Below are 15,037 nucleotides of genomic sequence, written 5' to 3' on the forward strand. Positions count from 1 at the left end.
CTAATTTAACTTTAATTAAAAAATCCATTATTTAAAGTTTCATTCAATTCAAGTACTTTTTTAACTTGGGCTCAGTGAAACATTTTAAAAAACCTCCTCAGCTGCAAATGTTTCATATCTTCAATGTCTCAAGCTCATCGCAGGTGTTAACTCTGTTTCTTGTTAGATAATAATGATCCATGTCTCCCGCTCATAATTTCACACATAAATCTTATTACAATATTAGCACATTTATAAGCGTTTCACCATCGAGCGGCTTATTATCAGGTGAGATATGTGAACTTTGAGACGTCAGGTGTTCGCTGACTTAAAAAGTGTCAGAGTTATTCAGGGTGAAATGTCGCTGGGGATAATGATATGAAATGAGAATTCTTATTAAAATTAAAGCTGAACATTTCAGTCCAGATTTGTATTTTAATGCTGTTGTTCCAAACGGTGGCTCTGCAGCAGGAGCCATAAAAGCCACTGAGCTGTGCAGAGGAGGTGTCTATCGAGTTCAGATATCATTACCGCACATCAATTTATCAGATTACACAGCCTCCTTCTCTGAATTGCATTAAAATGGGTTGATATCCCCCATAAAACATTATTCCAACATGCCACGTCAGCCAGAAGCCAGTTAAGTGTGAAGGAACTCATTTGAATTGCTCACGGACTCTGCCCACCCATGCGCAAAGGTTTCTAAATGAAATCCAGCAGGAAGCATGTGTTGTTACATGTCATGTTATCTAAGCTTGTGGGTAAGTGGTCCGCTCCTGAATAAGGTACGACACACGTTACTGGTTCAAACTAAGAGTGCACACGATTTGCATTTTTGGGAACATTTGGGAACCCTCCTCTCTGCAGAGCTGAGGGGCTTTAAAACATCTCGTAATATCACCGTCACGTTGAGTCTGCAGCTGCATAAAAAATCCACTTAAGCTTCACGTGGCCATGTTTCCATAGTTTGAACCAAAGCTTAATATAAAAAGGAAAATTATTACGCTTTTACAATCAGCTCTAACGGCTCCGTGGTTATGAATCTGTCCCGCAGCTCTTTTAAAGACAGCAGGAGGACGGAGTCCGAGCCTGAATCTCATAAAGACCCAGCACATATAACCCTCATTAGCCGAGAGGGGACAGAACAGGATTCATAGATGGGAAGGAGGATGAAAAAGGAATAATAAGAGGGAGGACATGAAGAAGAGGGAGGACATGAAGAAGAGGGCTTGTAAAAGTCCCTGATTTACAGATGCTGCTTTGTTTAAGCATGTTAACGTTAAAAAAACACAAAATATGTCCCCACACTTTCACACAACACAGATTTCTCTCCGTGAAGGAGCAAACAGAGAACAGCCCAGATACCAGAGGGGGTTGTGAGCTCACAGGAGTTATACATCTTCATATACTTCTACTCTCCTGGGCTCTTCAGCTTATTCTAATTAATCCTTAAGGATAATTATGTTTTATCTCCTGTGTGACCACACGACCACAACACAGGGAATCACCTCCAACAGTAAAGACCCGCATTATATTACTGTGTTGCACTATTAATATCGGTGATGACACTTTACAGTTAATGCACGTTTTAGATGTAACCATGACGACCACATTAGCTGATTTGCATGGAAGTGTTCAATGGTGTTCAGTGTCATGATGATTCTGTTGATTATAACACAACATTAGTACACGATCATTAATTCTACTTGGTCTAAGAGACAAATATCTTGTTAAAATACATGTACAACTTTATACTGAAATACAAATCAATACCAAAGCCCAGACAGATTTTGGTCCAAAAAATTATCCAAATGTCTGTTTTCCTTGTTTTTTTAAAAATAAACTGAAATCTCTTAAAGGGCCCCGGTGGCCTCAGGTTAGAGAAATGGTTTCTGACGGTTACCGTGGATTCCTGGTTCAGTTCCATGACTTTCATTACCACAGTGGAAGTAAAGTTGCTCAAATGGGCAACGGATCAGTTTGACAGAAACGTTTGTGCTCAGTAAACATGTCCTGAATAAACACAGGACTAGCAAGGACCACGTTCCAACAAAATCTGATTCATTTGTTTGTTGAAAGTGAATGGACGCCAAGTGGAAGGGGGTTGAGGTGAAGATCTTATCGGCTGGTGCCGGAGGGAGACTCCATGTGGGGGTGATAAGAAGGGATGAGGAGGTGGGTATGGATGAGGGACAAGGGTAGGGAGGAGGGAAGGAGGATTGAGGGATGAGGGTAGGGAGGAGGGAAGGAGGATTGAGGGATGAGGGTAGGGAGGAGGGAGGAGGAAAGAGGATGAAGGGGTGAGGGTAGGGAGGAGGGAAGGAGGATGAAGGGGTGAGGGTAGGGAGGAGGGAGGAGGGAAGGAGGGAGGAGGGTAGGGAGGAGCAAAAGAGGATTGAGGGATGAGGGTAGGGAGGAGGATTGAGGGATGAGGGTAGGGAGGAGGGAAGGAGGATGAAGGGATGAGGGTAGGGAGGAGGGAGGAGGGAAGGAAGGAGGAGGGTAGAGTTGGGCCGATGAGCAGAGGTTGGGAAGTGGTAGAAGGGTGAATGGATGAATAGAAGCGGATGGATGGGTCGAAGAATCTGAGACAAAGGGATCGTGATGGGTTCACCGGTTGGGGAGTAATCACCTAAATCAACTAGTTAACTTTGTTTTAGATGATGTCGTTGTGAGAAGAAACAATCATATTAAAACCTGCACCTTCCAGGAGTAGACAGATTTACAAGGAGGCTCATAGCTGCTCCACATTGTCTGTGTATTTTGGATTTAAAAAGTTCTTCCATCACTCTGCTGCTAAAGATTCCTCTGTGAATTGCTTCTCCTGACAGGAAATGAAGCTATGAGTCATAAAGAGGAACTCAAATGTAAAAACTTCAACTCCCTGACCCCTGGTGTGTATGTCTCTGTATATACATTCTGCCCGAGTGCTCTGTGCTGCAGCCACTGTTATTATCCAGTGTTGTTTTCTGTGTACACACTGAAGTTTGTCTTCTTACAGAGTGTTTACACGTTTGTGCAGTCGATGTGTGTACAAGGCTTCGGTGCTGCTGCTGCTCCGTCTGTGCTGTGACACGCTTCCCTCGGCGTTCCCCTGCTGAGGATTTCAACCGGGGGGAGGTTAGTCGCATCCCACTGATTACGACCCCCTCTGTGTGTGTGTGTGTGTGTGTGTGTGTGTGTGTGTGTGTCTGTGTCTGTGTGTGGGATTGTTTATCAGCTTGTTGGTAGGTTTCGATTTTTTTCATGTTTTTGTCCTCGATTTGTGTTTCTGTTGTCGTTCATTTGTGTGTTGCTCAACAATTTTCTATATATGTCTTTATGTTTTTGTCAGCAACACACACACCTGCACACACACTTACTACTGAGACCCACCCCAGTCCTTCTTCTCTGCCACACACGAGCAGAACACAGAATCACACACACACACACACACATCCCTGTTTCCCCTGTGGCTGCCCAATTGAGGTTTCCTTGCCTCGCCCTTTAGATTTACTGTAATCGCTGAAGGGAGGGAAGGAGGGAGGGAGAGAGAGAGGGAGGGACGGAGGAAGGGAGGGAGGAAAGACAGCAAGGAAAAGTCAAAGTGAAGGATGGAGGAGCAAAGACAGGAGAGAGAGAGAGAGCGATGATACAAAAGGAGAGAGGGGGTTTTGGAAGCTGTACGGGGTGAGAGGGGGAAGTGAGAAAGGTGTTGAAAGGTGGGAGGAAACGTGACTGAGAAAAGAAGTAGGTGAGGAAGGGAGTGTTCGAGGAAGAAAGGCGTCAATGAAAAGGATGAAGAAGGAAGGAATGATGAGAAGTAGGGTGAGGGAGGAAGAGTAAGAGGGGATCTCCGTGGCTGACGAGGACAGGAAACATCTCCCATTAAACCGAGATTACAGCCTCTGCTGGTCCAGAGTGCGGCGCGACTGTACAACCTCTGCCGCTGATGATATAACACCCAGTTTTAAAGATCAATTTGTCACTTTTCATCTCCTCCTACACCTCGTTCTCCTCCTCGTCTTCCTCCGAGGGCAGAGATTCCAGAGGAGGAGGAGGAGGAGGAGGGTGTTGTAGCTGCGTCGAGTCGAGAGAGAGAGCTGAGTTCTGTTTACGAGCACTTTTGATGATGTCATCTGCAATAAAACCTCCACTCTCCCTTGTGCACTGCTTCCAGTTACACACACACACACACACACACACACACACACACACACAATGCTCTAACTGCCCGGCAGATTGAATCAATTCCTCATTTGCCCTTGCTTTCCTCGCTACACTGATAAGCTTCGGCCAGAGCTTCCCAATCTGCGGTCTGGGGACGGCAGGCGTCCTCTCAGTGTTTCCATGAGGGTCCCAATCAAAAGCATGAAAAGTTCAGGTTCCCTTTTGAATTCTTGGCAGCATGAATTTCCTTGACAGACTCACTTCTCTCTTTAAATGAGGGAATTCCTGGTGTGGTCGGCTGCAGGAAGAACAAGTTGTGACCACTAGTTGGCAGCACTTGCCAGGTTGTTTACATATGTGTAGTTACTCTTAAATACAAATGTGTGGTGGCTAATGGACTAACAAACAACCTGCATGGTCTTTAGCCACATCGGAGTAAAGGGTACGAATGGATGAGCCTCCTTCTCTTCTGGGGGTCGGTAACGTCTCATGCATTTTAAAGACTGTAAAGGTCACGGGAGACAGAGACGAGTGCCATCTCGGTGCAAAGCGAGGCGACTCGCTCCTCGCTGCAGAAAACAGAATACGAATCACGGCCTGGATGTGTGAGCAGATGGAGTGTGAGTTTCTCCTCGGAGCGTGGAGAGAAAGCGAGACGTGAGATAATGGCCCACAGCTAATCCACTGCACACTGAAAACTCATTACTCCTTAAAGAGGAACCAAAAAAAACTGCTCCCCGAGATGGAAAGAAAAACTGAGCCTCAGGTGAAGACCTCGGCGAAAACAGTCTGGTTTTTCCTCATGTGTGAAATTTCTTTTATGCAAAGTTCAGCGGATTTGACTCGTTGTCTTTATTGATGTGGAGCTTTGCAGGAGCCCGGCGGTGGACACCTGCCGCTCCCCAGGACTCCCACTAAAACTCTCACCAGCAGCGAAAATACAGTTTTAATGTTTCTGAAACAAGGAGGTTCAACAAACCACGTACAGTAGCTGTTTACTGAATTAGATCCTGTTCCACCCCCACATGCTGTAACGTCTGCGCTGTGCAGATCCAGTCTGACGTGATCTCCGATCCGTCGTCACCTTGTGAGCGTGTGCAGCGAGGAGTCATGTGAGGAAGTGGGGACTCTTCCCTACACCACCATTATTCCATCACTGAGGATTTTATCTCACTGGCAACAAATCAACATTTTCCTCACTCCACTCTTTACTATTTAAGTATCAAATGTTCCCTGTAAACCCGCAGCACTGACCTGACGTCAGTTCTTAGCTTGATGAAATGTTTTCACAGATTTTTGTGCTGAAATCTACACCTGATAAAACTTTACTCATTTTATCCCATGTGACAAAATCAGGCAGAAATGTAAATGTTATTTAAACGGAATTATCATTTGTGTTCTTATTAGTGATGACATTAAGCAGGTACCATCTCATGAGCTCTCATTGTTGTCTTTTACTGAACATCAGGTTTTATTATGATATGTGAACCGCTCTCTAGTGTCACAGTTACATCATCCCACGGCTCCAATGACGCAACAGTTGCTGCAGCCTCGTAGATTTTAATGAAGTCATTTCGGAAACAATCTCGAACCAGTAAAATGAAAGTGTCGAAGGTCATAAAACATGTTGTGGATCAGCTTCTTAGTTCGGACCAAAGGTTCGAACCCTTTTAAATATTCCACCTGAGAGATTTATGTCTTTGCTGGTTTTGACTCTGCTGTTCGCAGTGATTTTAAGTGGGCGTGGCTCCGATGAATAAAGTAGTTGTCACATGCACCAATCAGGGTTTAGCAACATATGACTGAAAAGCAATGACAGATGAGAGGTTGTTTCCTTAGATATTACCGATCAAACTTAAATAAGTTGGAGAAGTACAAAGAAACATCAGTGCAGATTCTTCAGAGTCTGATCAGCTCACAAAGATACAAACGTCAGAGCAGGGTCGTGTTTCCACTCTGCTCCGTGCAAACACCGACTCCAAGAACCCGCTACAGACAAATCTCCACTCAGCATCTCTGCCACTGAAAACCCTCAGGTCCTTTCACCTTCCACTGCACCATCTGCATATTCATTCATGATAACAAGTCCGTATTCCTTCAAAATCCATTACTCTGTTATGATAATCTCATGTCCAGGGAGTTGTCGCAGCAAAAGCAATTAAATAATCATCCACGTGCCTGCATAGAGGAATGGAATGATGGAAGATTAGATTATGCCTTGATTGTCTTTGTTCCCCCTTCAGGTGGAATATGTGTACTCAGCAGCGTGGAGATGAGAGTCACTGTCAAGGGGCAACACAGTCTTGATTAATGGTATAAGACTGAGACCTGTTTTAACACCTCCGGCTAAGCAGGTCGCACTCACTGGAACATGAAATGTCCTTTTGCCACGACGGTTCAGTCTATATTACAAATTACCATCCTGTTGCAGTAAACTGTACTCAGTGCGCCCCGGGGGTCAACTGCGCCATGTGTGCAGCGAGCCAGCAGCAGATGTGGAAAAAAAACACAACAACCTGATTTCCAACACTGCATCTGTCCAGGATCGAACAGTAATAATGATGATGTGTGAATCTGTGCAGCAAGACATGAAATTGGAAATGCACTGGATATCAAACAGTGCGAGAGAAGTTCAGGAGGAGAAACACAACCCCCCCCCCCAAGGAAGAGGCATCATTAGACTTAGCAACGCAAATATGGAAAAAATATATAAAGTCAAACTTACCTCCCAACGCTTGTTTCATAACGAAATTCATGATGATGGCTTTTAATTCCCTGCCTTCTTTATCCGAGCAATGTTACATTCAATAGTTGCAGGAAAAGTGGAAGTCCTTTGTTGTCAGATCTGGGAAGAAGAAAGAGACGTTTGCTTCATGAGAAGGATCAAGAGTAAAAAGCTTTAAATACACTAGGACAGGGAGAAAAAACACATATTGGGATACAGGTGATTCTTAAATGCCATTAAGTACAAACTTATTTTATTAAATAATACAAAGGAGAAAATAATCTAAGCATAATCTGTTAAATGTCTCCACACGCACGGAGCCAAACGGTCACACATCAGCTCATTGAGTCTGCATCTGTGCGTCGGGCTCGTTTCTTCGATGCGACGACTGAAGGACACCGAGGTCAATGGTTCAATCTCGACCGGAGCCCAACGGAAAACACAGGAAAACACCGAACCTGTCGAATGTACGGAGCGAATCGGCGGCTACGGCTCAACGTCTCCCTGCGACTGTGCGAATGAACCCGGACACTTGTGTGTTGTGGTGTCAGGCGGTGGCGGGACTGAGTGTCACGACAATCAGCAATAACCTCTACGTGCCCGGAGCCACTTTGGGGGAAAGTGCACGGTGCAAGTGCTCAGCCCGGCAGGACAGTCCACTGTCTCCCCTGCTGCACCGAACCCCTGACGTGTCCTCGTCATGTGGTCAAACTTCTCAATTAGAGACATTGGACACAGAAATCCCATAAAAAAAAAACCAAACCTGTAACGTTAATTAAGCAGCAACGCAGACTCACACTCGTTACGTGCACGTTTACACCTACACGTGCGGGCAATTGCGGGAAATATATGCTCAGCGTCGACCCGATCGTGCGTGTGCGGGGTCTTGTGAAACGCAGAGAAACGCGTGCACTTCCTCGTTTTGATTCCGAGGCTTCTGGTTTCAGCACCGCCGCGACTGGACAGCTCCCCAAACCCCCGCACCGAGCGTCGATTTACCTCCGTCCCGGCGACAGGCTCCGAAATCCGGCTTCACTCTGTGACACGCACCGGGCGAGGATCGTGGGGGGGTGGTGGGGGAGCGGAGCTTCAGCTGCAGCAGCCTCCGGAGCGAAGTTATCCCGCAGCAGGCACAAGGCAGCACAGGCGAATCTAACTGCTCTTCCCTCGCATCTCCAGCTGGATCCCGGGGCTGGAAAAAGGACGTCCTTGGTGCTTCCTGCTGCCTGCCGCCTCGTCTTCCTGCACACACACACACACTCACACTCACACTCACACACACATACACACGCTCACACACACACGCTCACACGTAGAGAGAAAGAGGAGGAGTAGAAAAGGGGGGGTGGTTGGTGGTGGTGAAGCAGCTGCCGTTCACACCGTGATGGGAAGGAAGGACTGAATCACACGGAGGGACGCGGAGACAAACGTCCCACCAACGTCTCCCCTGACCGATAGATGAGAGATCAAGTCTGCAGCCCTGTCTCTGGCAGCCCCCCCACCTCCTCCACACCCCTTCTTCCCGAAGGGACTCGGCTCGCAGAATGTACCGGGGACGTGATGGATGTGGAGGGAAGAAGATGTCGCTTGATCTCCCCTGGTTGGTCTGTGTCTGCGTGCAGGTGGAGGGATGTGCAGAATCACAAAATGTTCCAGTGGGGTTCCCATCATGTTGCTATGGGGAATAGTAGAGTGGGAGCTGAATAGCGTCTGGTGATCGTTATCGCTCATGTTCCATTGCAACATGATAACATTCACCCACTGTATCAGTGGTGTGCACAGGATCTGCCAGGGACAGGGGCGGCAATGGAAAGAGGGAACCTTTTCTGCGGGGTCAGATTATTTATCTTCTCTGTGGCACATCAGAGAGGCACTGATGGGGAAAAACGAAACGTGTGCTGCCGGGGCCCCGACATAACCTCGAAGAAGATGAGGCCCCAGATTATAGATGGTGGCCCCCCATGTGCAAGCCATCATATTACAAACAGCAAGGCATTTCAGTTGCATTAAAAACTAGAATCTATAGCACATACTATACACCAAGGCCCAACAGCCTCTTTAAATTCAATCAAGCGCTCGATACTGTGATGTTGAAGAAAACGTCCTGGTTGTGCCACTTTGTCCAGATCCACCCGAGCAGCAACATAAATCAAATAATCTGATTTACACAAGAGAAAACTGTGCATCAAGTGATTCTACTTTAAAATCCATCCTGATCTTTTGACCTGTTGTTTCCTTTCCGCCTCAAGTCTGCATGTTGGGTCAATGACTCTTTAGTGAGCTAATTTACTATGGATCTGTAATGTGATTGCTTTGATTGTCCTTCGATGTTTTCTATTGCTACGATGCTCAGTATTCAGTCTAGTATCTATGTTATTATTTGATTTAAAGGAAATTGTCATTGCATTTCTACAAATTGTAGATTTAATGGATGAAATACTTTTCCTCACCCAACAGGTCCTTTTTTTAAATCTGTTAATCTTGGGTTTTACTACTGAACTTATCTTGTGGTACATATGTTGTATTAATAGAAGTTTTACTTTAATTATTCCTGTCAAGGCTTTTATCTATGATGTACTGTAAGGTAAAATAAATGTATTACTATCATAATGACGACAGATTGAGAAAGTGTAGATTAGTATCAGTGAATGGAGGATTTGAGTGGTTGGGAGAAGGAGACCCTCCTCTGAAGCTAATCGTAGTGTTTGTCAAACTCGTCTTTAAGTGTCGTCTCAGATATGGAACAGACTTGCTCGTGCACAGGGACATTGATTTTGTTATCACTACAGCTGCTTTGAATGAGTAACCTCAGCATTCATCAAGAGGAACAACACTTATTACACATCTCTTTGTCTATGAGCAACCTTCATTCGACCTTCTATTGAGCAGTAATGAGTTTTTTCTCTTGTCATGCGGCTTGATAGAGAAATAATGAGCCTCCATTGAATCATGGAACATTATGTTCAGAGTCTGAATGCTTGAATCACTGGTCAAACCAATGTCACATCCATATTTTGTCTTTCTGCCCACGGTCCATTTCAGAGGTAAAGGTTTTGAGCATCTATGAAATCAGAGCAGGCACCGAACAGAAATTCATCTTCTCTGCTGCTGATTTAAAAGCGGCCTGGTTCCTCCCCAGCTCTGCGAGGACCTCAGACTCCTGCACATGTCTTTCTGCAGTCTTGAATCCAGCTGCAGATCTGAGCGCCGGCAGAGACACATTCATCCATAGTGTATGACACTGTCACATACTTGTTTCAGTGCACTGACTATATATATATATATATATAAATATCCATATACAGTGTATTTTCTGCTCAGACTTTTCAGCCACACTGTATCACGCTTCAAACCCATCACATATCGCTGCTGCAAAATAACTTGTATTTAAGCTATTTTATTAAGCTTAGATTCAAAGATTTAAACCTAAAGAGGTTTAAATAAAAACATTTGATATTGATTCATGTTTTGATGATTATTTCATGTTAGCTTGATATTCATTGTGATCTAGTATCAATGGATTAATTAGATTTATATACTCAGATGAAGTGGATGTAGAAATCACGTCTGCTTCAAGCAACCAGATCGTAAAAGAAGAACATATATGCAAGTTATTTGTCATCCAAACCTGCAATAATAGAATTATAATAATAATATTAGCTACTGTCGAGAGAATCTTAGTTATGAGGTTTATTCCCTGACGTTGTTGGAACATCTGATATTTTGCACATCATGTTTATTTGATCACATTGAGCTATTTAATGTGTTCGATAGAAATGAGCAAAGAAATATTATTTGGCACCTAAATAAAAACCTGGTGGGTGATGGTTTGAGTCTGTGGCTGCTCTTCATCCACTTCTATCACAGAATCACACAGATCACAGTAGTGATTGCTCCGTCAGGCTGTTTCCTGCCATGATGCTTATTGGTCGAGGCAGAGGTCATTTGCATCCACCCACCATCCGCATGCTTCCACTCCATCAGCCTCTGAGATGAGTATTGATCAGGAATTTAAAACCAATAGTAACTGACATTCAGTGATTTTTTTTCCCCTAAGCCATTTGTGTCCCGGCAGAACTGAACGTCCAGTGGGACTTTGAGTTTGGTTGATTTGCAGAATGTGTTGAGATTCATTTCACAGAGCGATAAACACACACAGGCTCAAGTGACCCAGCAGAATTCACACTGGACAGATGTTTGTGTATATCATTTCTTCATCATTTATTAGACACTGTTGTTTATCCTGCAGCTTGAAAACAAATATAAAAATTACCATTTTCTTTCTCTTCTGTGAGAAATTAATACAAATTTATTGTTTGAAATCGTAAATGATTCAGCAAGAAAATGTCCCTCAGGCAGCTCAGGTGTCGGATTTACTGAAACAATCACAGGTACAAAAACAAGCTCATTATTTTCTTATTGCATTTATTGTCAGCTGAGGTCAGTCGTTACCCAATTTATATGTAAATTAGAGTTTAGCAAACAATCTGCCAGTCATGAAGCAAATCGATTCTGAGCTTTACTTAACCAGTGTTTCCTTCAGTGGTTTTTAAAGGTTTAATAGAACAGAAAGAAATCAGGACGTCTGCAGATCTTTAAGTGCTTCCTTTGTCTTTCAGTTCATATTCTACTCTTCGTATTCTTTTATGGTCAACAAAAGTATTTTAACACAAAATAGAGTTTGCACAGTTGTTTTCTGTGTATTCCTGAAGAATACATTGTGTTCATTAATAAAGGATTCAACAGATTCCAGTACAAGAAGCTGTCTGAGGACATTTAAAACAACACAGAGACTAAATTAAATTCAAATTAATTTTTAAAAAGCCAAATGAAAGAGGTAATGAAGTTAGAAGAGGAAAATTAAAAAAGATAAATCTGTATAACACATTTTAAATAAGTTCAAATAGTACCAATAAAAAAAGATAGAAATATGTAAAATAATAAAATATATTGAAATACAATGATATTATGACCATCAGACAGTTGGTTCCATCTTCTAATGGTTTCATAAAACCTCTGTCTTTGGGCTGAACTTCACACAGCCCTACAGAGGTGAAGTATTTGATCAGGTGAGTTGACGCTCCACCGATTCTCCAAATCCAATTCTTATTCCCAACCTTAACTCCGACCTTTACCTCCAAGTGAACCTCATCCAACAACCCTGGGAATTCTCTCTGCCAAAGGAGCAACAACAGGAACTCTCCACCTTCTCCTGGAAGCACAGACCATCTGACTCTCTCCCCTCTGTCTCACACTTGCTCCCCTGACGTCTTGTTAATGCAACTCAAACCCACTCCAACGCTCTGTATATGCTCCCGTCTCACTCTCACAGCCTCGTCTCTTATGAAACACACACAGAAAGTGGAGCGATACATCTTTGTTTCCCAGGCAGAACAGGAGCGCTGGCTCTGAGTCACAGACATCGCAGGTTCCCCACTGACTCTCCAAAGCTGATCTGGGCATGTCAGTGGCGAGGTGGTCTGTTAATCAGCCCGAGGAGCCGGTGAGACGGCAGTGACGTGTTCGGTTTATTCCCCAGTGTGGACGCTGATCTCTGCTCAGCCCACAGATTTCCCCAGAGGACGAGTCGTGTGACCTGGACGCTGGAGGATGATGGTGAATGCTAGTTACTGCCGGTGTTTGGTTGTTCTGCGTTTCAACCAAATTTCCTCCTCAGCTTCTAACCTCAAAACCAAGTCTGAACCCTAAATGTAACTACATGAGGGTCAGATGTGTCCACATGATGGATAGTTACACACACATCGGCATTTCCCTGCAGGTAAATCAAATTCATCAACTCTGTGGAGCTGCGAGTCACAGAAGTCACATTAAAGAGTCAATATTCAATACAACTTGACACGTTGAGCAGATATAATCACTGACGGATGATCCCTGCTGCCTCCGTCCCCTTTGTGTCGTTTCTGTTTAGCGTGTGTTCCCCAGGAGAATTGAACCTTTTGTTGGGATGAAGTCCCATTGACTGAGCTTACATCATTAAATCGCTCACAATGAAGAGTCTACGTTGGACCTGTTTCAAGGGTGTTTCTCATCTCAGCAGATTCACTGGGGAGGATGAAGTCGATAGAGATTGAAGCGTTGTAGCTATGTTCATGCAGCCTCCTCTGGATTTAACGGTGATGTACGAGAAGGAGCCTGAAAAGCCTGTTGCTCCTCGTCCTCATTCAGATTTGGTTAAGTTGGATCGTTTTGTGTTGCTCGGCTGCAACATGGAGCTGCAGCAGCTTAACCCGTCGATGCTTGCGTGTGCAGGAGTCAATAAATCAATCCTACATACTCCAGAAATTGAAGTCAGGGTGGATATGGGCTCTGGAACCGGAGCCGCAGCACTCCATCACCTCTTAAGTCTGACAGCTCACTGCGGCCAAAGGGAAAGTTGCAGAATGATGCAGACGAATGTGCTTCCAGCTGTTTTGGAACAAGCTCCGTCGTCTCCCTGGGATCAGACGATTGGTCCAGTGCAGAATCATTTTCACAATGATTCTGCAGAAGAGAAGAAACAAGAAACAACAGCGAACCTTTATATCTAATTTATTTGCTGATTCAATAGATGCAGTGAACGATTCCCTTGACCTTTCAAAAGTTATGGCCCTATTTATTTAGATTGGAGCCAGGTCCTGTCAGCTTTACCTAATTTCCCAGGGGGCTTTGCTAAGATGGCTACGGTTCTTTCTTATCGGAGCAGCTCTAAATCTTAGTCTGAGCATTTTGTCATGAACTGTTACATCTGATATATATTTTAAACTAATCAGGCAAAACACACGAGTGAAAGCTTCATTGCTACATCTGTTATCCGTAGAGACGTCTCACATCAGGGGAGATAAACACGTAATCGAAGAAATCTCTTCAACGGGCTGGTTTTCTTTTCAGAGCTTCTCTCAGGAACAAACCTGCTGCTGTGGTCTCTGTCCTCTTCAGTCCTGTAAACTGGAGCCGCCACAGGTCAAACTTTCTTCCAGCACATCCTCCGACACCCTGTCAGCCTCCATGTTGACATCCTCCCTGGACTTCAGTCAGCTTGAGCCCACCGCTGCCGACTGGGAGCTCCCCACCAGTCCTGCCCTTTCGGAGACGCTCCAGCTCAGTCGTCTGGTCATAACACATTTTGTCAACATCACTCGGGTCTTTACACCAAACTTTTGAACAAACTTGCCATTGCCATAAACACATTGTTTATGTAAGTTCACTTTATGAACTTACATAAACCTCCTCAGAGCTCCTGTGAGTTTATCATCTTGAGTTGCTCCTGTTAACGGCACCTCTCCATCCTGTCCAGGGTTCATACATCCATTCGTCCTCTTTCCTTATATCACGTTGGTTATATTATCATAAATTTTACAATCAAATTCTCTATAATCCCTCTTCTACGTGGGTTATTACACTATTAGACAATCTATAAACAGATGTGTGGAAGTTAATCTAACTCATGTGTATCAGCTGATTTATTTTTCCCATTATCATCTCATTTCTAATATTCTGTTCTGCAGCCGCAGCTCTAATGACGAGGAAATGAATCGTGGGTGATGATGTTCATGTGGAAGGAAATGAGCTGCTGGGATGAATCTCTGTCATGATGTTGAACGGGTTCAGAGTCGAGAGGGTGTCACTTTAATTCTCTCGTGTGAATGGACGTCTGATGTGCTGATGCATCGTGACACAGAGCAAAGGAGTCGGCTGGAATCAGAAGATACAACATCAACGGTTTACATGTGGTGACTGACATGTGCCGGTGGATGATCCCCGGAAATCCTCGTTATTTCAGAGACGATGATCGTATCAGAGCAAGAAACACGAGTTGACTCCAGACGACATAAATTTAATATCACGACACGAACCTGAGCCTCTGCAGCTGATGATCAGAGAAGATTGAGTTTCCTTTTTACACTAATAGTTCAGGGCCGACTCTGATAAATGACATTTTTACAGATTTATAATCATGTTTCCAGTCAAACATCATTTAGTTTAATGGGGGGTGGAAAGCAGAAGTTAATTCAGCAGCCAAAAACATTTTGAGGCCTCAAATATCAATAAAGTAGCACGAAGGCAAAATTGAGGAATAATATGCATCATCATTATTGTTCCAAACTAAGATTTAAACAATTCTTTATTATAGTTTTTGATTATTTGCACTTTCAGCCTTTGAGTGATCATCACATAGAGACTAGA

The 15,037-nt window shown here is 44.1% G+C and overlaps 1 protein-coding gene across 4 annotated transcripts in view; it reads right to left on the reverse strand.

Annotated features, from left to right (window-relative positions):
• LOC118111821 (complexin-1) overlaps nt 1–8,348 on the reverse strand; it is a 46,689-nt gene extending 38,341 nt beyond the window's left edge. The window contains exons 1-2 of one of the 4 annotated variants that reach the window (XM_035160535.2): nt 7,853–8,348; nt 6,854–6,973 (exon numbers count right to left, since the gene is read on the reverse strand). In XM_035160535.2, the coding sequence (XP_035016426.1) occupies nt 6,854–6,884 (31 nt within the window). In that variant the 5' untranslated portion in view covers nt 6,885–6,973; nt 7,853–8,348. Of the gene's footprint in view, nt 1–6,853; nt 6,974–7,169; nt 7,284–7,311; nt 7,472–7,650; nt 7,792–7,852 lie in introns of those variants that run through there. The other 3 variants (XM_035160537.2, XM_035160536.2, XM_035160538.2) reach the window with 3 other exon arrangements.
• Between the last annotated feature and the right edge of the window lie 6,689 nt (nt 8,349–15,037).

Source organism: Hippoglossus stenolepis, chromosome 7, assembly GCF_022539355.2.
Source record: "Hippoglossus stenolepis isolate QCI-W04-F060 chromosome 7, HSTE1.2, whole genome shotgun sequence".
In the NCBI taxonomy this organism is placed as follows: Eukaryota; Metazoa; Chordata; class Actinopteri; order Pleuronectiformes; family Pleuronectidae; genus Hippoglossus; species Hippoglossus stenolepis.